The sequence below is a fragment of the Apostichopus japonicus genome, chromosome 1, assembly GCF_037975245.1.
Source record: "Apostichopus japonicus isolate 1M-3 chromosome 1, ASM3797524v1, whole genome shotgun sequence".
NCBI classification, from domain to species: Eukaryota; Metazoa; Echinodermata; class Holothuroidea; order Aspidochirotida; family Stichopodidae; genus Apostichopus; species Apostichopus japonicus.
This window is the reverse complement of record NC_092561.1, coordinates 12929346-12957228: the sequence shown is the minus strand read 5'-3', so window position 1 is coordinate 12957228 and position 27883 is coordinate 12929346. Positions and strand designations below refer to the sequence as shown.

The 27883-nt window shown below is 35.2% G+C and overlaps 1 protein-coding gene across 1 annotated transcript in view; it reads right to left on the bottom strand.

Annotated features, from left to right (window-relative positions):
* Positions 1-711: 711 nt before the first annotated feature.
* Positions 712-27883, bottom strand: part of LOC139967862 (protein O-mannosyl-transferase TMTC2-like) — a 65989-nt gene continuing 38817 nt past the window's right edge. Inside the window, exons 6-11 of the mRNA XM_071972013.1 lie at positions 27252-27436; positions 25655-25733; positions 14106-14227; positions 13192-13273; positions 10442-10620; positions 712-7547 (exon numbers count right to left, since the gene is read on the bottom strand). Of these exons, the coding sequence (XP_071828114.1) occupies positions 7374-7547; positions 10442-10620; positions 13192-13273; positions 14106-14227; positions 25655-25733; positions 27252-27436 (821 nt within the window). The 3' untranslated portion in view covers positions 712-7373. The remainder of the gene's footprint in view (positions 7548-10441; positions 10621-13191; positions 13274-14105; positions 14228-25654; positions 25734-27251; positions 27437-27883) is intronic.

Here is a 27883-nt window from a genome sequence, read left to right as displayed (position 1 = left end):
TACTATATGGCCTATTTTCAAATTCTGTATTGAGTGAGAGAGAGGGGTAGATATTCCTGGTTTACAGTAATAATATGCATTTGTTTCCTGACCCACAATACTAATGTTGTAGTCTTGTACTCTCCTCATAACATTGCAACTTGGAGCTCACTAATGCACGGCGTCCATTGAGCTAGCATCACTTCACAAAGATGCCTCGCTAAACTTTCTTTCGCCTTTGATTTTCTATAGTATGACTAAATCAAATTTGCTGTGAAATGTAACTTGTGACTTGACGTGCAATACAATAAAATGACTTGTGTGACTTCACTTGAGAATAATGACTTGTGACTTGACTTGAAATGTGAAACAATCAAATGACTTGTGACTTGATTTGAGAAATATTGAGTTGGTGGCAACACTTGTGTTTCCATCATGTACATGCAGGAGTGAGACATATTTACTCCGAGTAGCACTTGTGTTTCTATCACACAGAATTTGCTGTGAGTTTTTTTTTTCTGTTAAAGGATTGTTTATAACTTTGTCTCAAACATTCAACTCAGAGGTAAATTTCTTTTTGGTCAGGTAACTGGTTAAGCTTGTATACACCTCTTACTTGCCATTTTCAGACATTGCTGGTTGAAATGGTCACATATGTATCAATAGTTAACTGGAAGCAAGCAGGTGTGATGTCATACATGCACATTCACAGTTTTTTTTTTTTTTGGGGGGGGGGGGGGAAGGAACAATTCCAACTTGCCCTATGGGGTTTGCAAAGCTTATACTATGAATACAAAAATTCATATTCTGATGTTTCCACTTGTAAAGTTGAAACTGGACTCACATTTTGAAGAGAGTAAACTTAAATTTGGACATGTGCATTTATAACAGCAAACCTGTTTTCATGTTCACTTTTGCTACAAACCGTGTTAAACTTCAACTGATCATATGAATAGAATATGGCATGTTGGAACTACATGACAATTTCATTAGGTTGTTTAGAATCTATTACCCACTTACATGTCAAACATACATTTACAGTACGTCTCAATTAGTCTATCATTTAAGCTTTGACTTAATAGTTAAAATTAAGCTTTCACATTGAACAAGGAAAAATGAGAAATAGAAAGCATCAAGGCTGCGGAATTGATGAAGTTTATTTTGAAAGCATTGCACCATTTAAAGATAAAAGATGTATCTACAACTTTATATTATATACAGATCAAAACTATTGGTGGGAGAAATTACAAAAATAAAGTGCACCCCCTCCCTCCCTCACCCACACATACACCCCCTCCCTCACACACACACATTCACCCCCAAATGTGTACCAATTACTTAAAAAATTATATTTTGGTATTGAATAAATCAAATTAATAGCTGAATTATATTAATCAGATAAAACAAGCAAAGGAAAACAGGAATTTAGTTATATAATACAAAGTATAGCAACCATTATGTAAATGAAAGGGGTGTAAACTTTGAAAAAATTCATCATTACGAGTAAACAACCAATAATAAGAGAAATATAATATAACTTTAAATCATGGTATGTTCTAACAACAAAAAAGTTACAATGTCCTTAGCAAAAATAATCTTTTTCTTAACTCCTCTTTCTCATGCAAATGAAGAAAACTATAACCATAAAGATTGAGTGAATTTACAACTTAAAATGAAGAAAAAGGGGAAAATTAAGACAAAGAGAATGAAAGATTAAGATATATTAAGGAATGAAGGCAAGATAAATCACAAAGAAAACATCTTTAAATAAGACAATAGTAAGATCCTAATATATTTGCAATGCGACGGGGGCAATTTTAACATTATATGAGAGAGTTTCAGTTGGAGGGTGGTTGGAGTGGAAGGCTGAATTCAACTTGACACATATGTATATACATATCTAAAATGCACAAACTAAGTTCAACTTCAAAGTCAACATATAAATTTTACATCAACATCCTAAAAAAACAGTTTACTAAGCTTTCCATCTTTATTTTCTTCCTGAAAAGGTAAAATATCAGTATTCATAGCAAAATAAGGTAAGATAAAAGAAACTACTTTGATGACTGCCATCAAATGCAACCCTGTCAGCATTAATACTGGTGCACTCTGCTACTCTAGATTTGGTAAATTTATTCAGGTAAACAGAGCATGTTTTGATAAGAGGAAACAGCCAGGTTTTGCAATGCTAATGTAACTTTGTTAATGAATCATTACTTCAAAACACAAGGGATATTACCTTAAAAAACTAACTATTCTCATAACACCAAGTCTCGAAAACAAGATGCAAAAACATTAGTTGAATTAAAACAATTTTCTTAAACCAAAATCTAAAGTAGCCAATCATGGCTAGGGATTTCCAAGAATGTGCCATACGTTTATGAAATGCTTTTTACATCTCCCGGTAAAATATTAGCCACTTGAGACTGGATTCAATTATTTCCCCTTCAGTGAGGCACATTTAAGTATGCTGCCACGCTGAAATGAAATATTCCATTGGTAGTAGAATGACGTAAAACTCTTGTCCCTCCTAGAAGGGAAACAACAACCCAGAGATTTGAAAACAACAGCAGATTGTATGGTAAGATGGATTACGAAGAGACTAAAAATAAATAACTATACAGGTAGGTGAGTGTTCAAATCATAACAAAGTTTGGGTTTCAAATTCTTGCACAAAAAAAGGGGCATTTCTCTGTTAAGATATTGCAATAGACATAATAACATCTCATTCAGTTTAGTAATGAATGTCTTTCTCTGGTTAATATTAAATCAACTTTTTTCAAATAAAAACAAATATAACCTCAAACATTTGTGAGCTGTACCAGTAGCTTGAATGATTAGAATCATCATTCAATAATTGTCTGTTCTTTCCTTCTTTCTTTCTTTAACCAAATGTAAATACTTGATAATTCATTAATTCTTTAGTAGTTTTTTTATCGCATTGCTCCAATAGGGAGGATGAGATATTGTACAGCTGTGTCAGTCAGTTGCCATAGCAACAGTTGCCATGATATTGGCTAGTTTTTTTAAATAGCTTCTCTTTGGGGGCCACCCATGGTGGAGTCACACTTGGTGACCGAACGTCCATGACTGAGGTAGGGGTCAAAATGTGTGCAAGTGTGTGTATCATTGTGTCAGTCTGAGTGTGTGCGCTCAATATTGTGTCAAATATTCCTCCTAGACAGGTGGACTGATTTTCTTCGAACTTTGGTGGGAAGGTACCTAAGGATGAACCATTGTGTCTCACAGTCCCCTGGGACCAAGGTCTGAGGTCAAATGTATGCCGATCGTGCCTTTTCTGTCACTGCGCCTTCTCTTTGGAACGAAATCCCATTACACGTTTGTGACTCTCCCTCCCTCTGTATTTTCAAGAGACAACTTCAAACATTTCTGTTTGATTCCTAGTTTCTTATTTTCCTTGGTTTCCTTTGTCTCTTTACTACTTTGTAAAGCGCTCTGAAACGCTGTATTAAGCGCTATATAAATGTAATTTATTATTATTATTACAGTGGTATCAATCTCAGCTTCATTAATTTACAGAGTTACTATGACAAGTATTAATTGACTTCAAACAGCTGTCTAGAATATATTATATTAATAAATCCAACTTAAAATATTCTCCCTTCTAGATAGAAGAAAACAACAACAAAAACTGTCTGCTTTTATCATTTCAAGTTCAATGTGATAAGTCCCTGTTGTATCATTACATCACACACAGTCACAAATCACAGATCAGTTTAAAGATGTGATGGAACTTTATCATGAATCTGGACGCAGAATAAGTCAGATTATTACCACATCTCGACTTAGACGACCCACAGAATTACATGAGATTTATTATCTCTTAAATGAAATGCCAGATGCTGGCAAAATTGGTCATTTGCAATTTTTTAATTTGACGATGAACTTTGGGGAATATACATAAGCTCATGTTTTTCAGAAGGTGTGGTTATACTTTGCCTTTAGGGCAATTCGATTGGATAATCAAATTCTAAGATACATTACTCATCCCTTTTCAGACAGCTCATCTTCTACTCTTGACTGAACCTCAAAATTCAGATTTAATAAGAAAGAAGGAAATATGATAGGGGGTAATTTTACTAATTAGGGGTCCAAAAGATTTTAATTTAAGGGAAGTTTAATACGGGAAAAATTGGCATCTTTAAATACTGTAGGCAAACTGGTTGGTAAGAATACTCCAACTATCTTTTGTCACTCTATTTGTACGATAAGTTAATAACTCTTTCCAATAAAACAAAACTAATAAAAAGCCCATCAATTTCAAATAAAGAAGAATTTTCTAAAAACCCTACTCACCCAACCATATAAAATCTGAAGAACCACAACCACCCACACTCACCCACATCTCCCTACTGCCATTAGTCAGTACTTTGTCTAGAATATGATGGCCCTAGCCTAACCTCTCCCACCAACTAGCCCCAACACCAAATACCCCCCTCCCTCACCAACTAACCCCCCTCCCTCACCAACTAACCCCCCTCCCTCACCAACTATCCACCTTTCTAGGACATGATTAATAATCTGCTTGTGGCAGCCTAAATAGATAGATATATATCATATATAACTGGTTGCATTACTGCAATTAACACGCCTCTGATTAACTCACAGTGTCTTGTGCAATGTTCTACAAAAAGTACATCAAAGGGTGCAATAAGCTGGTACTTATCAGTCACTGACAACAGATGTCTGAATCGGAAGTGATTATTTCTCCTCACCAAGTGATGCTCTACCAGGAAAGTCAATTGTATCCACCCAGTGCACAGCCATATTACCAAAAGTTACAATTCCAATATTCATTACGATATTTCCGTTGCACCTGTTCTAAACCTCTCATCTTTCAATATTTTCAAATTATTATTTTTTTTTAAATCATGATTGAAAGATCAACCCACACAGATTTCATATTTCCAGGCAAAATCTAGGAGGTCCTTCATACATGAATGTTTGAAGGATTCATTTTTTTTTTAATTAAAGCATTCTAGGTTGAACATCAAACTTACATATGTACTTTCAAACAAAGGGGAAATAGATTCATGAATATGACAAACTAATTAATTACTGCATATATATAATATGAATGAAAAAAAGACATGGTGTCTTGTCACAATTTTCTACCTATCTACCTGCATTAACATGTCTAATATGTGATGACAGTAGAATAATCCTATATATCTGTCTACCACCATTGACATGTCTAATATGTGATGACAGTAGAATAATCCTATATATCTGTCTACCACCATTGACATGTCTAATATGTGATGACAGTAGAATAATCCTATATATCTGTCTACCTGCATTGACATGTCTAATATGTGATGACAGTAGACTACTCCTATATATCTGTCTACCTGCATTGACATGACTAATATGTGATGACAGTAGAATACTCCATATATCTGTCTACCTGCATTGACATGTCTAATATGTGATGACAGTAGAATAATCCTATATATCTGTCTACCTGCATTGACATGTCTAATATGTGATGACAGTAGAATAATCCTATATATCTGTCTACCAGCATTGACATGTCTAATATGTGATGACAGTAGAATAATCCTATATATCTGTCTACCTGCATTGACATGTCTAATATGTGATGACAGTAGAATAATCCTATATATCTGTCTACCAGCATTGACATGTCTAATATGTGATGACAGTAGAATAATCCTATATGTCTGTCTACCTGCATTGACATGACTAATATGTGATGACAGTAGAATACTCCATATATCTGTCTACCAGCATTGACATGTCTAATATGTGATGACAGTAGAATACTCCATACATATGTCTACCTCTGTTGACATGACTAATATGTGATGACAGTAGAATAAGCCTACATATCTGTCTACCCCCATTGACTAATATGTGATGACAGTAGAATACTCCTGAATTCTCTTACACATATGTCTACCTCCATTGACATTATTTATATGAAATATTGCACAAGCATTGAAGAGCTGTTAGTCATTAACATTATTTCACCTCAGACAAACCTTTTGGCTCACTGATAACAGGTAACAAACACAATCAGTGCCTCAACCATGTTGAACACTACCCTACTTTAAAGATGAAGAAAAGACATTTCAAGGCAGACACCACCAGACATGGATTTAATAAGAATCATTGCAATTATTAGAATGCGAGCCATACATCTACAAGATTGTTGAACAATAGAACTGGCCTTGCTTTGTCTGTAGCATGATTAAAACTATTAATTCCCAGACTAATTAGATGACAAGAAGAAACATTATTGGTTCTACTTCCCTCCCCCCCCCTCCTCCATTTTATTCATTTCCCTGTCCCTTTGTTGTAACCATCATACCTGTTAACCTTCGAAAATCACCTAAAATTAAACCTATTGTCTGTACTGTGGAAGAGGAGTACAGACATATTGCAGTGAAAGTAATGAGAAATTTATCAAACCAATTTCTTTCGACTTTTTATAGGTTATGAAATTTCATCGCCGCTAGTGGCAATTTGAAAGTAATTTGGCTGTGTTCGTTTTTTCATGCTTTGTAATAAATGTTCCATAAACTCAATTAGCTTTCTTGAAGTGATCAGTTTATGAAACTGACCAATTACCTTCAAATCATCTCTACACTACTGTCATATGTAACAGATTAGAGGAATTAAAAACATGCTTGTCTGTCAAAACAAATTCATTCAAGTCAAAGAGATATTGAAGATGCATTCAGGAACAACCAAACATAAGAAAACACAGGTAACAACATTCAAAATGGCTTGTCATCTAACAAAGACCCCCAATCAGAATATACGACAATATGTGCAATATAAGCTGAATTAAATCACAGTCCAATATTACCAACAACGACATGATTACAATCCATTCCTTGTAGTATTTTTTCAATATTCACAAATATATGATCCCGTACCACTAAAGATATAAAGATAATTGTGTGTCCAGTATAATTAATTAGGTAATATACAAGGATTTAAAATTACCAACAACGACATGATTTCACTTCATTCCTTGTAGCAATCTACAGCATGATCCTATACCAAAGACTGAACCATAATTGTGTGTCTACGCGGTTATATTACTTAAATAATATGCCTTGGTTTTCCAAATTACAACACGCAACATGATTTTGCTCAACTCCAATAATATATATTTCAATATTTAATATGATGTGATCACCGAACAGGTAAAACAATTGCAAAGCTTGCTATAAAAAAATATAATTTTTGACAATCATCGCTACAAACTAGTATTCCTTTCATGATTATTTCCACCCCTTTATTGAATTTTTTCATTCGGACCTGTTTCCGATGTTTCATTTTCTCTTCATTCATCCTCTTACCATGTTTGCCAAGCTTCCTCTCTACTTCAGCTTTTGGTATTACTTTGAGCCAATCTTTCGTTTATTCATCAGAGTACGAAGTTTCTTGAGATTCTGAGAGGTAGTTTCATGTCCTGGTTCTATCTCCAGTGCTCTAAGGTAACTCCTCTCTGCTGATTCGAGTTTGTTATTCATGTGTAGAATCGCCCCAAGATTCATGTGAGTGTGAGCTTCCTGTGAGAGAGAGAGACACATAATTGAAACAAATTAAATAAGTTATAAATAAAGGTGACCATAACTGAGTCATATTTTTATTAATAATGAAACTTCCAGTAGAATCTAAGCAGCGTAGTTTAGTAATGTTACTTTAGTTTTATTTGTTGAAAGTATTGGACAAAGAAAACTTTAGTGCACATATGGAAACAGAAATAAGATGTCACATGCATTATTTTGTTTTGTATTTTCCACATTCAGATGGTAAAAAAACTTGGGAGGCCAAAATGTGGTTTGAACCTAAACTATACTTTTAGGTTATACGGCCCTGATTGGTTTGATAACAAAGTGAGTAAATGGAAGTTTATCTCGATCTAATGAATCGTTCAGTCAAATATTCTGCTCAGTATTTCCTTCAAGTAAATATAGAGAAGGTGGAATGAATGGTAATTGATTTTAGGGAAGATAACTCTAGTAATTTGGTGCAGTCTTGGATGGTCAATTTGTACGGCAAAACCACAGTTTTAACAATGATCACTCTGAGATTGATTGCCTATGTAAATTAAACAAGTTGAATATTGATAGCTGATTAATGTATATATGTCTAATAATACTGGGTGACATAAATTGTGTGCTCATATTGTTTTGTGTGTTGGTGTGGGATTGTGGGTAGTATTAGAAACATATTTACTCTATTATATCAATTTAACAAGCTAGTTGTGTTTCAGGAGAGAACCAGACTACTGTGCATTCATCACATCCATATTTCTTTGAGGCTGAACTCAACTTTGTTCATGGTGACAATTACCACCGATATCTATGGATGTTGACATGGCTGCAATCCCTGGCAACAATCCCTGGTTACAGATGAGACTACCATTACTACACCACAAAGACATCAATCTTAACCCTATCCCTAAGTGTATTAAAATGTTTAAGAATATTTTCAATTGTTATGTCTTTGACTTACTTTTCTTTCACTTTTTTTGGTATGGATTACACCTTCTTTCTATCTTTGTATTTTAGCCTTCATTTTCTTTTGTTTACTTTTGTTGCATAATTTTACTTATAACATACATATGTGTTTTTAATATGCATGTATTGACCCTGATATAATTAAGTTGAAGTGGAAAATGCACCGAATAACAGTTGACATTTGTATCATTTAACACTACAATTCTGCCACATTTACAGAATTATTAAAAACATCTTAGCCAACAAATGTTGGAGAATTTGCTCTCAAGGAAAGCAGAACAAGTAATATGAAGAAGAATGAATTGATTCATTGTTTGAAGAGTTCTGTATTAAGTTATTGATTGAAAAACTTCCCATCAATAACATGAATTTCTGCTTCAAAACTCCCTTCATGGTTTCTAATTGTTCTAGGTACTGGAAACCTTGAGAGTATAAGCAAAAAAAAAAAAAAAATAAAGATAATTTTTGGAGCTGTTTTCATGAGTATGATTTCATGTGGTAGCAAAGTCAATCTCTAGGACAAACTGACAACTTACTGTACAAAACAAAATCTTACACCTGATGACAGGTGTTTTATTTTGAGCTGAAGAATAGTACATTTTATCAGCTCAAACAGTTTAATAAAAAATGATGAGTTCTAGAACTTAGAGTGGTGCAAGAAATACAGGGTTGATCCTAGAAATACAGGGTTGATCCTACGAATACAGGGTTGATCCTAGTAATACAGGGTTGATCCTAGAAATACAGGGTTGATCCTATGAATACAGGGTTGATCCTAGTAATACAGGGTTGATCCTAAAAATACAGGATTGATCCTACAAATACAGGGTTGAACCTACAAATACAGTGTTGATCCTAGAAATACAGAGTTGAACAAAATACAGGGTTGATCCTAGAAATACAGGGTTGATCCTACGAAAACAGGGTTGATCCTAGATATACAAGGGTTGATCCCAGAAATGCAGGGTTGATCCTAGAAATACAGGGTTGATCCTAAAAATACAGGGTTGATCCTAAAAATACAAATACAAATACAGGGTTGATCCTAGAAATACAGGGCTGATTGTAGAAATACCGGGTTGATCCTAGAATTACAGGGTTGATCCTAGAAATACAGGGTTGATCCTAGAAATACAGGGTTGATCCTAGAAATACAGGTTTGAACGAAATACAGGGTTGATCCTAGAAATACAGGGTAGATCCTAGAAAAACATGTTTGGTCCTACAAATACAGGGTTGGTCCTAGAACTACAGGGTTGATCCTAGAAATACAGGATTGATCCTAGAAATACAGGGTTGATCCTAGAAATACAGGGTTGATCCTAGAAATACAGGGTTGATCCTAGAAATACAGGGTTGATCCTACAATACAGGGTTGATCCTAGAAATACAGGGTTGGTCCAAACTTCCAAGAGTAAAGCGAAATGTTTGGAACTCCTTGCATATACAGTATGATATCATGTTGTAGTCAATCTGACAAACTGTGTTTTCATGTTTTAATCAAGAATGGTCCATTTCATCATCCAAAAACTCTCTTGTAGTGGTTTATAAAAATATAAGCACCAGAACTTAGAGTGTTGCTAGAAATACAGGGTTGAACGAAACTTGCAATGAAGTTACATAGAATATTGTCTAAAACTTAACATTATTTTGATTAGTTCAGTCTTATAGCTTCTCCCTATTCACTTGTGTCTGACTACAGTTTATCCTACTTTTACTAACCAAAACTTCAAGTAATAATAAGACCAAATGGTGCACTCTAGATTTCCAACTCTTGTCCATCTTAACAAATTGTTTGATTTCCTGAAGAGCACTTTTTGTTTTTGTTTTTTCATATGATATGAATCCTTGGAGTATTACTCCCAAGTGTAAAACAAACATCCAATCCCATTTTAACGTACGAAGAAATAAAAGAAAGTTAAAAGCAAATATATGCGTACATCTGGTTTTAATTCTGAAGCTTTCCAGTAAAATCGTTCTGCTGATTCACCGTCACCAGCCTGACGTAAGGCATTCGCAAGGTTAAACGCGATCTCAAAATCCTCGGGTTTCAAGTCAAAAGCTTGTTGGTAATATTCCGCGGCATCGGCATGCCTCCCATGCTCATTTAAAAGTTGTCCTGAAATTGGAGAAAAGGTCAAAAACTGCTCAAGAATGAACAAGATTTAACTAAAAATAGAACAATTGACAGGGTTGCAAGCTGACCTTGTTCTATTGGATGGGATGGGAGGAAACAGAGTGAATTCAAGTTTATATCACAGAGTTAGCTGAGATCCTAAGTGGAGGTCCTTTGATTTAATATGTAACCTGTACACAGAAACACCAAAGAAATGTTAACGACCCCACTAGAGGTGGGTCAAGTGTAAACGATTTTCCTAACAATTAAAGGATGACTTGACACACCAAATTAATTTTGGGATGATGGGGGTGTTTCAAAACACTGCTACAGTATGTGTCCAGGTTTGTATTTCAATGTCACTTGTAATTGCTGGGGGAAATGAACCTTTAAACAGCTTAGGCTCGTCAATTAGTGTGGTTGGGATACATAGTCTAACAGAAGGCTCATCAATTAATGATACATAGTGTAACAGAAGGCTCATCAATTAATGTGGTTGAGATACATAGTGTAACAGAAGGATCATCAATTAATGTGGTTGAGATATATAGTATAACAGAAGGCTCATCAACTAATGTGGTTGAGATACATAGTCTAACCAAAAGACCATAACTCAGTTCCAAAGATGCAACACAAAGAACAATATGAAAACATTAGGACTTATAGCTTCAAATAACCTAATTTTATAATTAATTAATTACAAATATGTCAAGAACAAATTAACCTGAATGCTATCCACCATTGTTCTTGCTTAAATGAACATCTCTTGATTAATTTTAACTTTTAGGCCTGCACTGAGAAGCTGATGTTTTCATCAATGTAGCATTATAAAGAATATGTAGAATTATAAAAGAAACAGTCCAGAGATTTGGTTTATTTGGAAAGATATCTTGAAACAAGAGTAGCTACAGAAAATTAACCAGTACAAAAGTGTTCCTTTGGTCAATGACTGCAGCATAAAGGAATCCTTTAAGAACAACTTGTCCAGTCATTTGGCTGTAATACAGAATGTTAGCAGGGTTATTATAACCTGTTCTGCATCATTCATGTTTTAACCAGAGTTCAAACTGCGTGGACAGTTTCCTTTATAATCAAACTACTTTACTCATATGTTGAATCTTAGCCTGACCCAGTTAAAAGGCAATAAGTGAAATGGCAAGATTCCTAAGAGACAAGACACACTTGCTCACAGAGGCCTTCATGTTCCACATTCAGCAATGTAGGTAATACATCTTTATAAGCTACAGTTACATACAGATATATCTTATATTGTGACATAATTATGATCAGAGTTGCGAGATATTAAAGGTAATTGATTTCAAATTAACCCGCCCATCCTGCCCCCCCCCACCCCCACACACGCACACCCCTTGCAAAATATGATCCTGCTTGAATTTTCTTTCTCTTTTATGTTTGTTAAATTTTTCTTCATTTGTATCCATTCCTTCTGTGTGTATTTCTGTTTTCTGTCTGTCTGTATTTCTGTAAATTCTTTACAGATTAAATTCAGCTAACTTTGTAGTGAACATTATTGTTACACAAACCTCATTAAAACCAAAATATGGCAACTGATAATGGCTAACACTCAATTTGCAGTACATTTATAAACTAGAGCTATCTTAATTTGTTACAATCCTAAACTTTAATCAGCTTCACTGTGGTATAAGGATTTTAGCATTCATTCCCAGCAGCAGCATTCACTATGTTTATTGCTTAGTTTGGAGTCAATGGTATCTACTTAAATCCCGTCCAAAATAGGTAGCTTGTAGATTAAGTCAATCTCAGGAGAGTTAAATAAATCTGCTGTATTAATTAACTAAAACTAATATCTATAAATAGGCTTTTATTATTGTATTGTATAGTGTCTTCTTAATTTCAAGATCATATCTTTTAAACCAGTTAACACAAATTAACAGCCTCAGTACAAACATACAAATAGAACAATCAAAAGTTTTAATCATATCCTTATTTTTGATTACTTCTCTTTAACATTATCTTTGAAAGACTCCAACAGGATGTATCTATCCCTGCATGAGTAAAAATTGCAGAATTAACAAGCAATGTTCCATTGACTCATTAGAGAAAAAGGTCTTACACCCAGTTTGAAATTTCAACTTGAAAGTGTGGGCGCTAGACAGATTTATGTGAAATTTTTGTGAAGCAGCATAACTTGTGTATTTTTTATATAGCGCCATCACTTTATAATTTAACTGAACTTCATGGGAAACTTGTTATGTGTATTACCTGACTTGATTGTTTGGGTTTTTTTTTGTTTTCTTTTGACTAGTTCAAGTTGATTGGAGAGAAGAATGGAATAATAATAATGGAAAGGGATGTTTACAAAACAACATATTCTTCTAGGAGTCAGTTAATGTTTCCTCAAGAATGTTCTATTATTGTTTATCAAAGACATTTTAGCTTTGCCCTTAAATGTATTTTATCTCCCTTTCAGGAGTGGTGTTGTTAGGAAGGAAATGTTAGTTTATTGCAAATTGAAGCCAGTTTTTTAAACTGTAGCCTTCTCAAACAAAATTTCTGCAAGAGGAAAAAGTTAGAAGAGAGTTATAAACTTACCATAATGTCTATAAACATTTGGATTTTCAGGTTCCAATAACATTGCTTTTTTCAACATATCTTCTGCCTGTAGGACACGCTTCTAAAAAGTGAGGGACAAAATTTAAAAAAAAAATCAGCCCAATATGTGATTTTGACCTTTTTTAAATTTGCATCATATCACATCTTCCAGACCACAGAGAGATGCGAACAAATATTACACATACTCTGAGCAGTCACAACAATAACATAGTGTGCATTTGAGCCTCCTGTTTAGTCACATAGTTTCTTGTTAATCTTCATTTATAAGAAGAAACTTGCCTATTTGAGCCCAATGAGCTCTAAGCCTGCTACAAGTGTCTTAAATCAGGTGAATATCCTTCATGATGAATTGCTCTAAGACATTACCTGTACAGAGTTGCTTCCATATTAATTACACAACTGAGAGAATTTCAGTAAACAAGTTGAAGCTTGAGCAAAATATCTGTTTAATCTGAAGGATCCCAATACAAGGAACATAGGGAGGGAAAACATATATTAATAGGTCCACAAATCATGCTTCCCCTGCGTAAACTGTCCTTCTTATAGTATTACAAGTCTAAGGTCAACTAGAACAGCATAAATGATGCAAAGAGGATAGGTCAGCTACACATACTTAGTTTAGACTATATTTATCTGCGTTAGCACATACTATAACACAAATGAAACTGTCATGTTAAATGTAAACTGCTGTTGGAACAAAAATACTGCCCACTGAACTAGTAGGTCCAGTTCACTTCATCTGAAGAATATTTATTATTCATGTGGCTTGCTTATAATTCTTCAATCATTCTCCTTTGAGGCCAACATTTTAATCTATTGTGGACAGCAATGTTTAAGACTTGTGATTTAAGTATGGACATTGGAAGGTAAAATGTTGTGAACTTTTCTTTTACCGTTTTGCTCAGCAAGTTTGAATATGTAAGATGGGCCGGTACATGATCAGGTTTACATTCCAGGGATTGTTTGTACCAGTACTCTGCTTCCTGTAAGTTCTCTAAATGGTAGTATGTTTCACCTACAAAGGAGAGAAAGTAGAAAAAATGGTAAAACATGATAAAATGGGAAGACTTGTAGAACCAGAGGGAAACCCTCCCAGCCGTTACTTGCCTTTAAGTACATTTCATATGCAGCACAAGAGTAGTTTGCAAGCTAACCCTGGCTGAAGTTCATACTGCAGATGGAGAGCAGTATAGATCTAAACAGAGTCAGTGCTTACATAAGGAGTGCATACACTAAGGAGTGTTAGCTCAGTGGTTAACGCCGGTGCCTTCCAATCATAATGTCCCCGGTTCGAGTCACTCCAAGATTAATGTATGGCGTCTAGTTACAGAGTTGTTGAAAATTGACAATTCATGATCATGGACGTTAAATATGAATCTAAGAGACTGACTTCGGTCAGCTTGCGGCTTTGATAAGCCGATGATGGCTTCTTTGCGAGTTCCTTATTGCAGGAGGATCTAAAATACATACATACATAAATACATTACGTCATCAGTGATGAGCTATTTCAAATCCAGATCAAAGGCTATCTATGCTTTGATGACTGGGAATCTTGTAACATAATACCACAATCATGTAAGAAAGACAGAGGGACATTGTTTCTGGCTGGTAATTTATTTTGCATGCTAACTCTAACAACAAAGAGCTGAATTTGCATTTGTAATAGTTACCCTGATGAGATCCATTACATATTTTGACATTTGGACCTCTGCAGACCCAAAATGACCTTTGACCTTCACACAAAATGAGAGGGTTCTTGTACTCACTATAAGAAAGACACATGCCAAATATGAGCAATGTGTTGTAACCTACTGTATCTTGGGATATCACTTTTAAATGGTTTGTGTTTGTATTAAAGGCTTTACAAAGTGTGACCATTGATGACCCCAAATGACATTTGCCTTGTACTCATTATAGGGAGGACGCCACATTTAAAATATGAGAGTCAATTAAATTGTGATTATTTGGAGATACTGTGTTTACAAGTATTTCAAGTTTTGACCCAGGCTGGTTACCTTAAATGAACTCTGACCTACACAAAATTGTGTAAAAACTTGACACTACATAACATTTATCCTTCATGCATATATGAGCTCCTTTGATGTTCAGGTTCTAGAGATGCAGCATCTTCTAGAGTTTCATATTTTGCCCTCTGCTGACACCAAATGACTGTTGACCTCTACCCAAAATAATAGGGTTCTTTTACTAATTATGGGGAAGTGACATGCCAAATATAAGAACTGCAGAGGGTACCTTTCTTGAGAAATTGTTTTCAAGCTAGGGCAACGCATACTCATTCATAGGTTACCACGAGACCAATTGAGATGACCTTTCGATCCCTTGAGCCAATTTTCCCACCATTTGAGATAATCTGTTGATCCCTTGAAGCTCAGTGAGTGACACTGGACAATGGCCACTTGCGTTTGCTAAAATACTACATATCAACTATCCATGAACTTCACTGGATGACTGTATGTTCTGTTAAATACTGATAGAGCCCCCTCACAAAACTTAACTGAACTGAATTTGTCCAAATTATGTTCACCACAGAAAAACAGATTTATTGTAGCTTTAATTTTGGAGTTATCATGTTTAAAAGGTTTTCAGACTTATAGACACATGTTGACCTCTACCAATTTCAATCAAACTATTTAGTTACATCACCATAGCAACTATGAACTAAATCAGACGCACTGTTGAAAAGATATTGACGTTTTACAAATTTTATGTTAAGCCTGGCCCACTCATTAAAAACCATAAACAATAGGGCACATTTACACATCATGGGGTATCGATTTACAAATTTTATGTTAAGCCTGGCCCACTCATTAAAAACCATAAACAATAGGGCACATTTACACATCATTGGGTATCTACCTACCCAGTATGACATTGATTCAACTGGTCTTGAGATATCATGTTTAAAAACTTTTCACTGTGATAACACTTTAGCCGCATCCATTCATGAATAATAATGAGCATGAATTTATTGATAATACTATGTATCTATCATGAACTGACATCACCATGAGAAGTATCAACTAAATCGGACATACTGATGAAGAGATATTGCCATTATAATAATTTAACGTCAAGCCCCGCCCACTTGTTAATATTAATGAGATGGAAACCACAAACAATAGGGCGCATCTACACATCATGGGACATCTACCTACCAAGCATGACATCGTCGCAACCTGTGCTTCTTGAGATATCGTGTTTACAAGCTGGCCGTCACACAAACACAAGCCCACACACACGCATTATATAAAGAACAATAATACTTATGAAACTACTATTAAAGAATATAATGACTGCAACATGCAAAGTGTACAATTCCTCTTCAAAAGTTAATAAGTCTTTTCCAAATACTGTACACAGGCCCAAAACCTGAACGTGTAACATATGTAGCAAGGTAAAACATCTCTGTTTGTGGTCATACTCCCACAAGAAACCGCCCGTGCTTAACAAGACAACCTCTGAGGTTCAACTTATAGTGTCTTTAACAACCCTGACCTTCCTTCTTTAACATATCAACTTAAATTGACTCCCATTTCATCTTGATTAAGTCATTCTGTAACACCAATGCATGTGGTTTACCAGTGACAGAGGAAAATTTTCAAAGTTCATTGCCCTGCCCTAAATTATAGCATTGGTCAGACTGGGAAGTTTGGCTATCCTTCTAGATAAGCAAGTCAGTCATTCAAGTTTTACTTTTGAATACGGTACTACCCTTCCTATTTCTATAAACAGACAGGTGTTGTAACAGATTCGGAAAGATTTAACATTGAGCATTTGAACCATTGAAGAATTGTATTAATCCATTGATTTAACGGCAATATAATCAGATAAGAGCTAGCATATTAGGGATTCCCCTGCCATCATCTGCTACAGTTCAATGTTAGCAGTAGACACAGATTCCCAATTGACAAACTGACATAACTTTGTGATAACTTTGAAGATGTTCTCACAAGGTGCCTGGGTCAGTGCCACCCCAGACGGATATTAAATCCACTCATTCCAGAATTCTATTCACTGCTCGTAGGAGTTTGCAGGCAATTGTTCAAAAAGGTAGAAACTAATAAATGAATTCATAGCACTTGTATCTTAAATATCAGCACATGATATATATTTACTTTTCAGATGTTTTAAACACAATTTCCCAGGGAGTTATAGAGGTTATCACTAAAGGCACATCACTTCAAAGTATTGCCTATACCTTGTCATTGAAGATCGTCTTTGCCATGAAAATGTCAGGATCTCATTTGAAGGGGTATTCATAACAGCTTCAATCAAACAACTAGATCAGGAAAAGAATTAAAAAGCTCTCAAGTACATATTGAGAGGGGGTTATACTTGGGAGAGCATTTGTTGCTATATCTGTTTCACCTCCCTGATACAATAACGACAGAATTTAGCCAGAGGGAATCGTTTAAGTAGTGACGTTGAGTAAGTTTTGAGCAATTTGATACTAAATTCTTGTATAGTAGTGTGTAGTTTATTAGCACCAATTCAAAATGTTTATGTTTATGTGTTGTATGTTGTTAATTACTAATATGGATGAAATGTCTGGGCAAACAAACTGTTGTCAATATAATTAAGTTCATGATTTACTTGATCAGAAGCCCTAGAGTGTTAACAATGGTTATGCTCAGTAGGTTAACTTTATTGATCAAACAGAAATAACTGCTGTAGAGCTGGAAAATGGACGATCGCTGCTTAAAGCATTAAGAATGAATGAATGGGGAGGATGTTGAAAGTTCCTTTGTCTAACAACTTGTAGAGGAGTCAATATTCTGTTAAAACAGTATTCCATGTCAACTTATGAGCATATCTTCCACATAAACCATCAGAGCTTTAAGGAAACAGACGCCTGACTTCCCTTATGCATTCATTGCTTACGCATTCATTGCGGCTATCCACAGTCATTTAACACTTACAACAGCTGTAAGCAGTAAATAGTTCAACTATTATCAAAGTTATCCAGACAAACAGAATTCAAAAACACATTTACAATCATCTGCAGCAAACAATTCTCGATAATACCGAATGATTAACCGCAACTGCAAACAACTTCAAATCATCACACAAAAGGCCGACCTTAACCCAGAGAGCCTGACCGCTGGCCGCATCCGCAAAAGTAACAAGGGATTCAAAATTCGGAATAACGCATATTAAAAATGTCTCGAAAACTGACATGATGACATTTTACTGGAGTTGAAATCATATTCAGGAGTAAAAACCAAGTCAGACGCTTGATTTAACTGTTGACTGACTGGCCTTTCCCAAAGATTGAATTTTTATGATTCCTTAGGGAGCACATTTACAGGAAGCTACCACCCCAACCTACTTCTTGAGTGTGGAGTCAGAGGGTATGGGTATTGCATAGCACTGGTAGTGACCTACTTCATGGTACACATAGCACAACCACTACCAATGACCTGTACCTCCAGTAAATGGTTACACTACTGAAACCAGGAGAAAGGAATGGTTGGTTCCAGCATAAGAAACACTATAGCATAAACTGTCATTGACAAGGTTGGTAAGTGACATAAACTGCCATGATGTGGTCCGTCAAAGTTAGTATAAAAAATGCCATCTTTTGGCTCACTCATTATATCCATCCAAACATGCTTTTGAATGACCTTGAATTGCATTCGCCCACCAGGAAATAAGGGTTTAACTTAAGTTAAAAAGGAAACAAAAACTATTAAAAGAATTAACATGCTACTGTAACAAGCTCAAATGATTTTCAAAGTATATAGTTCTGTACAGTAATGTACCACACATTATCACATCTGGTGTCCATCATAGCATTGCCTTCGTGCAATTATAAAAGAAGGCCTTATCTGAAAAAACAAAGACCTAGGTATATGTTTGATATTCTACTACCTGTCCCGTAATGGCTATAAAAGGAAATATATACACCAATACGACATGTGAGCAATATGAATATGTTCAACATGACATCCTTGAGCAACAACCTCTAATACAGAGTCAAGAAGTTCCCTGTGTAAACTTTGTAGTTTATTCAATCAAGCAAACATGATTGTAGGTATCAATGTTGCACATCCTCTCCTCTCCCCTAAAATTATCTAACCAGATTCTTTCTTGGAAGTTTTATCATTCAAATTCTTCAAAGAATTTTTAAAAGGTTCAAGTTAGATGACTAACTATCCCCATGACGATGCTGGTCAAAAAATACAAATGTTTGATTATTTGTAACAAAATCACCTTTTTACCATATAATATTTTTTTATTTATTTATTATTTTTTTGCTACATTCCATTATTTACATTTTGAACAGTATAGGATAAATATAGATGGTATCAAATACAGTAAACAGTAAATATAGAGTATTGAAATAATATATATGTGAGATGGAAGTAGAGGAACCAGAAATAAGTGGATACTTTTCTGGTCTGGTCCCTTTGTAACAAAGAAAGTGCAAAGTACATCACCCACCCCACCCAAAAAAAAAACCCCAACAAAGTCAAAATCTTATGAAAAGAGAAAGAAAGAAACTTAAAAGAGAAAAAACAGGAAGTACAACTAAGATGGATTGCTATGCAGTAGGTATTGTTTTAGATTTTGCTTAAAAGTATTGAGTGTTGGAGAAATTTTAATGACATGATTAAGAGAATTCCAGAAGGGTACACCTGTGCTACGAATTTGAGAATGGTTAAGACTAGTTCTAGAGTAAGGATGGTGTAGCATATTCATCGAACGAGTGTTATAAGTGTGATAACTAGAATTGCAAGTATAACAGTTATTAAAAGCTGGTGGGAGAAGACCATGATGAAATTTGTACATAAATATCCCTAGTTGGTACTTGTACAAATCATATAAAGTTAATGTATTGGAGTCTATAAAGAGAGGAGCAGTATGCGAGATGTAATGAGTCTGGTTTATATTGCGGATAACACGTTTCTGTAACTTAAATAAACTCTTAAGTAGAGTTGACTGTGTATTGCCCCAGACAAGAAGACTATAGTTGAGATGGGGAAGCACAAGAGCATTATACAGCGTAAAAAGTGACTTCTTAGGTAAAAAATTCTTTAGTCTATTGATCACACCATTGGATTTGGAAAGCATTTTGCTGACCTACTGTAGGAGATGTGTTGTTTCCGAGTCAACTTGGTTGATCAACAATGGTTAATCCTAAAAATTTAGCATGAGGTGAAGCATCAACTTGATGTCCATCCAGCATAACATTAATGTTACTAGAGTCTTGACCTTGTTATCAAAAATTAGTAATTCTGTTTTTAGAATATTAAGAGAAAGTTTATTTGTTCTGAGCCAGTCAGAAATGTTTGAGAAATCACTAGCAGCTTCAGCAAGAGTATCCCGAAAGTTCTTATTTTGTAGGAATACTGTGGTATCGTCAGCAAACAAGATAAAAGTTGAGTTCACAGAGGACTTATAAATATCATTTATATAGAGAATAAACAATAGGGGTCCTAGTATAGAACCCTGCGGTACACCAATATTATATAGGATACGATCTGAGTGGGAACTATGAAACTGTACATAATTACATCGATTATGGAGATAACTTTTAAACCAGTTATGGGCGGTACCACGAACACCATAGGCAAACAATTTATTTTATAAGATTCGATGATCAATGGTATCAAAAGCCTTAGAAATATCAATGAATACGGCAGCAGTTGTGAGCCTATTGTCCAAACCTCTTGAAATTTTATCTATGAAACTTAAAGCAGCCATATAAGTAGAATGTTTATTGCGAAAACCATATTGGTTTGTATATAGGATTTTATGTTTTGTAATAAACTTATAAAGTCTATCATATGCAAGACGTTCAATGATTTTAGAAATGACAGGTAACACAGATATTGGTCTGTAATTTGAGAAATGCTTCAGGTCCCCAGACTTAAAAATTGGAATTACCTTCGCAATTTTCAGCTCTGACGAAAAAACTCCACTTGAAAAAGACAAATTGATAATATGGGTTAGTGGTATTAAAATAATATCAGCTACATGCTTTAGAATTTCATTCGTAATATTATCATAACCAGGACTCTTGCCATTTTTTAATTTAGACATAGCTAATTTACCTCCTCAACATTTGGTTGGGAAAAACACAAAAGAATTTGGAATATTGCTATTAACATAACTTAATGGAGTATGCTGGCCAGCAGTTCTTTTCAAATTAGCAGTTCTTTTCAAATTTAAAGGGACTGTGATTTCCCAAGAGGTAAACTGTGGAATACTTTGGAATGGACAATTAAATGGTTCATCATTGTCAGCCAAACTTGGACACACAACCCAACCATGTTAATAACCATATATGCTACAGAGCAGTATATTAGTTTTTCACAGTACGCTCTTATATACGTAGTAAAGAGTGAATACGCCATGATATAGAGCAGTCACTGGACAACCCTGCTGCTAAAATACAGCTTTAACACATCACAGCTAGTATATTAGTTTTGCACAGAAAGCTCTTATATACGTAGTAAAGAGTGAATACGCCATGATATAGAGCAGTCACTAGACAACCCTGCTGGAAAGATACAGCTTTAACACATCACAGTTAGTATATTAGTTTTGCGCAGTAAGCTCTTATATACGTAGTAAAGAGTGAATACGCCATGATATAGAGCAGTCACTAGACAACCCTGCTGCTAAAATACAGCTTTAACACATCACAGCTACAGTAGTATATTAGTTTTGCACAGAAAGCTCTTATATACCCACTAAAGAGTGAATACGCCATGATATAGAGCAGTCACTAGACAACCCTGCTGCTAAAATACAGCTTTAACACATCAAAGCCAATGAAAATGAAATCATTCAAAACTAGGACACTCTGCCTCTGGGACAACTACCTCATAAAACCCAACAACAATTTTTATGCAGAAATAAACCCACGGAAAGGTCCAACCTCACCATCCCCGAGATCAAGAAAGCAACATGTTTCCTGACACAATAAAACAAAAGCCAAATCAGAAAGAGCTTTTAGATGTTTCATACATGTCATTTGCTCCATTCTTCAAAGAAAGATGGAAACCATAACATGAATATTTTATAAACAACTTAAAGATAACATTCAGTTTCCACTGCAGATGTGTGATTCCACAGTTTCTCTTACAGCTTTGACTTATGTCACAGTCCTTCCATTGTGACCCAACCTACATTCCACCACTAGTCATTAACATTAATATTTGCAAAACAATCTCACCTTTTATCTGACCAATAATAAATGAAAAGATGAAAAATAGTGCCTCTTTTGTCTTCTTTTGTTTTCCGTCATTTTGTCTTGATAAGCCTGAATATTTTATAGTTTGCTGTAACTTACAAATAATTAAGTGTGTATTGTCTATCGATCCATTCCTACATAAGGAGCGAGATTTTTCCGTCCTCTTCTGCCATCCTATCTAAATTTTAAAGGTGATAGGTCACCAAATTGTATACAATGTATTATCTCTTTCAATTAATTAAGTGTAATACTTATAATTCGTCCACTTATATCCAACCAATCTTCACATGCAATGTCCTAGACAACTAATGCCATGTTCTCCACCTTAAAATATATAATCTACTATACACTCAAATGTTTACCTGCCATTTGCAATTATTGTAAACGTTTTATTTAAATCAATTACAATTAACTTTCATTGTTTACAAAATTCTTCAACCCTTTGACCTTGCTGTACCCTTGGCTTAAAGGGCGTGAAGACTCGAGCAAAAGAAACGTCTAATGCCGGTAATCTGACCTAGTTTCGAATGAGGTGTAACAGAAGTGTTAGACACCACCATCAATCCCAGTAAATACACACACACACCGCTTGCTACCATCGGTAATTAGACACTAGTGTACAGTCAATACATACAGCTGCGGTCAATACCCACAGCACAGTATACAAATGATACAGCGATGGACATCTCAGGTCCAGCTAAAGATAACAAGGTATCACGTTTCATTACTGTACTGTCTGCATTTTGTAGCGAGACGAACAAAACGTCACTTGCAAGCAACGGAAAGTTAACTTTTTCAGATGGCCACACGGTTTGGGGCGAGTCTTCAATGCCTTTAAGGCAGTGTCCTACTTGTGGCATAAATATCACCTAAATGTCCGCTCTTATCCAAATTGTTACATTTTTTATTGTTTGATGACCTAATTTCAAACTCCCTTCATGGTCAGTTTAATAGTTCTTGATAGTAAAGATCCTTTCCCTTCAAACTGCAGTATATTGTGAAGAGTTCAACTAAGAAACAGGTGTTAGGGTCAGAAGTGGACAGTATCCATTCCCAACAGCACATAACTCAGGACAGAACTCAGACAGATTAATGCAGTATTTTGTTGCTAAATCTCCATGGGACTTTCATAATCTGACCTACTTCTTCTTTAACAGTAATTTTAAGGTAGTGCTGCATTTGACCCAAAGCTCCAAAGGTTGATCTTTGAAAATTCTCTATTTTTCAGAAATCAAGTATCTTGAAGAGGTAAATAAATAACATCTGTACTATTATTGATATTAATAGCTGCTTAGGTCCTCATATGCAGACAAAAACTTGTTTGAAACTGTAAACATTTTTAAAGAGATTCATTGTTTTATGCAGATTATGAATATTTCTTGCTTGAAGACATTCAACAAGAGATATTTTTTTTTTTATATTTCTTACCTCCAGGATATAGTACTAATTCCCTGATTGACACTACACATGAAATTATGACTTCCAAATGCAACATGCTCCTTTAAAGGAAAACAGTAAGTCCCTGAAGACATTGGCTGGAAGAGTGTTTGGGGGTGATACTGTCTCGAAACATGCACATGTGAAGGAAATACAACTTTTGCAAACAGAAGACTTCATCTCTTACTGTACATGAAATATGCAAATACAAACAGACTGAAGAAAAATGCTTAGATGGGTAGGTACAACAAATTTATCCCTCAATGAATCCATACTTTTCACCAGAACACTTAATCGATGACATTTTAATCCTTAGTGTTTAACTTGACCTTGCAGGTATGTTGAGCATGTTGAATGAGTTAACCAAATGCAATGACTTCATCAGAAATAGCAGATAAAGTTCCCACTATTTTACCTGTCTCAAGGAAGACATATTGTATTAACTGAGATAGGAAAAACATTAACCCTTATATAAGAGACCACCAACATAATGCTATACTGTAAATGGTGTCAGCAGTGGGGAAACTCAATGCTAACTCTCTACTCTGCTATTCTGTCCCACTAGCCAAGAGACCACCAACATAATACTATATATGGTGTTAGCAGTGGGGAAACTCAATGCTAACTCTCTCTCTTTCTGTATTTGATCCTATATTCTGTCCCACTAGCCAAGAGACCACCAACATAATGCTTTATATGGTGTTAGCAGTGGGGAAACTCAATGCTAACTCTCTCTTTCTGTATTTGATCCTATATGCTGTCCCACTAGCCAAGAGACCACCAACATAACGTTATATATGGTGTTAGCAGTGGGGGAAACTCAATGCTAACTCTCTCTCTTTCTGTATTTGATCCTATATGCTGTCCCACTAGCCAAGAGACCACCAACATAACGTTATATATGGTGTTAGCAGTGGGGGAAACTCAATGCTAACTCTCTCTCTTTCTGTATTTGATCCTATATGCTGTCCCACTAGCCAAGAGACCACCAACATAACGTTATATATGGTGTTAGCAGTGGGGGAAACTCAATGCTAACTCTATCTCTTTCTGTATTTGATCCTATATGCCGTCCCACTAGCCAAGAGACCACCAACATAATGCTATAAATGGTTTTAGTAGTGGGGAAACTCAATGCTAATTCTCTCTCTTCACTAGCCAAGAGACCACCCACATACCTCCGATTAACACTATATCATCACATAAAGTATCTCCACATGCAAGAACGTCTAGAAACCTATTTCTCAATTTCTCTCAAAGTACAGTAAATTCCTTTAAAGCTACCCTGAACTACATTGTGCAAAAGCATTATTAAATTAGGACCACAGAGGGAAATTCAATCAAAGTTCTCTCGTTTTTTCTCACAATTATTTCATATATATTTATACACAGCTATTAAATCAAAAGGTTCAACACTAGACTAAAACAAATACAGCAAACAATAAGCACAAGCAGCAGGTTACACAAGGACAAAATGTCTTCAGAGAATTATTAAAATTACCACTCATAAATATTCAATCCATGTGCCTTAGATATTTCATTGGCCATACACACACAAACCTTTCCATTTTAATGCAAACTATTTCCCTTTACTTTGCTCAAGCTATTGGGAGAATCTGTGAATGTTCTGAATAGACTGACATATCTCTTGAAGAAATGTGGTTAAATTCTAAGCAAGAAAATCTAAGTTTCAGAAGTGGAGATAAGCTTGTTAAGAGACAGGAGAAGAGGTGTAGCATTAATAAACTATAAAACCCCATTATGATATATTTATTCACTCACCTAGCATATTATATATACTTTGTGGGGCATAGAAATCTGGCCTCCTCGCCAATGCCTTATGGTAAACTTTCAAAGCTTCCTGTAATGAGAAGAAGAAGAAAAAAAGATATTTCTTTTTTTAAAGGAAAGCAAGTTTTTGTTTTTTTTCCTCCCATCACATTGGCCAAGAAAAGGAGGATTAGTCAATATGATGGCTAATGACACAGGGTCCCTTCAAGTGCAGTCATAGTGGCCCATCTCTATGTAATATGATATTTTTCAAAAGCTGCATGTTCAGCGAAGTGATCTGCATAAGTAACATGATAACATTGATGCTGAATTTAACAGGACTTAGAAACAAGAGATTGCTTTTGTTTACTGATGTGTATTGAAATTTTGAAAACAAAGGAGTTGATATTTGGAACTTTGCCAGGAAGTAGGGTTGATTTTAGTAAAAGCAAAATGAAAAGCAAAAAGAAAAGCACAACCATTGAAATTAACATTCCCTGGCATTGTGGACAAACAACATGAATTTGTGATTTTAATGTGTTTTTCAGGGAGTAAGAGGGAAGGGAAGGGGTTGGCAAATGTTGATTTTTTAGATATAGGCTTGCTTTTAACATTCCTATTCTATTTGTTCTTATAACATGTTATCATCATAAATCGATACTTTTTCAATAGATCAATTATGTAATTTACCAGATTTAAAGCAGTTGGATTCTTTTTCTTTTGTTATTATTCTACCCATTTCACAATCCTGTGTTGGCTGTTATGTACTATCTGAGTGAAATTGATGGGGAGGAGGGGGGGGGGGGATAGGGTTCTTTCTTAATATATTTATTTATATTTAGGTGCACAGTACTTATTAAACTCCCTTGAGGTAATTAAAGGTGCTTCCTCTCCAGCTTTTACACCAATTTATTCTTTTTAATCACACTATACCTTACAAATATAACTTGACTATTTGGAATGTACTATACACTGTCTCATGTAGTTACTGTAGCATTATAAACCTATGGAGGAACAAATAACGAAAAGAATGAAAGAATACTGAGAAAGTTTGTTAGTATTTAAGGTAAACAAAAACCATCAGCTTGGACCATCGGCTGGGTACACCCCCCCTTCCTGGCCTACTTTGCATATGTCCAGATCGGTGCTGGAGTTTTTCCATTTAACTTTAAAGGACATGTTGCAACTTTCTGGACAACAAGAAAACCTTCTTCATACAGTTGATTCAGAGTAATGATCAATTAACCTGTCTGTGTGAAATACGAGAGAACGAAGTCTAAGCAGAGAATGATTATCGAAGGCGACCAGCTAAGTTAATCTAAATGACACTAAACTAATGCCAATGTTGAAACAGTCAGACTATATCTGTGATATTACTAGTAATGTGGTTGCATAATTCCTTCTTTTCTCTAACTGAGTGTGACTGTTAGCTTGATGCTGATATTAAAGTGATATTCCACTGGCTGTCGGTGATACATACACTAAAACAATATTGTATTCAACACTGGAATCTACACAATGACTTGTTTTAATGCTAGATAATATTGGTTATACTGGCTAATTTTGATCCTGTAACCAATACAGATGGAGGGTTCTTTCATATCAGTACCTCAAATCTTCCCTGGTTCTGCATCAGCCTTCCCAGGTTAAACATGGATGATATGATCCCCTTCATTTGGTTACGTGGGTCCTTCAAGCCATCATCAGTCAATGTTGCTGCATGCAGGTAAATATACTCCGCCTCCTTTAATCTTCCTACCTCCGTCAGTACGATGCCAAGGTTCAAATGTGCCACTGTCCGGGAAAAACAAACGTTCGGTGGATTGTTAAATATGAATTAATAATAGGAACTAAGCTAAGATGGCTGTATATGAGAGCATTACAGATAACAAGTGTAATGTGCTATGTGTCACTGTCTGGGAGAATTGGTTGTTAAGGTAGTATATATACAACAACCATAGAAACTGAGGCTATTGGTTCCATTAGAGCATTACAGACACTAATGTAATGCAGATTGTTTACTAAACTTACAACAAAAGTAAAGAATAAGTCATTTCACTGTAAAGAATGGTCTACAAGTGAGTCAAGATTTACTTAATGACTACAGAGGAAGAAAATGTTTTACTAATTTCCTGTGAAATCACAAAAACATTCCTAATCAGAATGTAAACAGAGAGCCTACATGTAGATCCCCATAATTACATCAATTACCAGAAAGGAACAGACTTTCACAATCAAGTG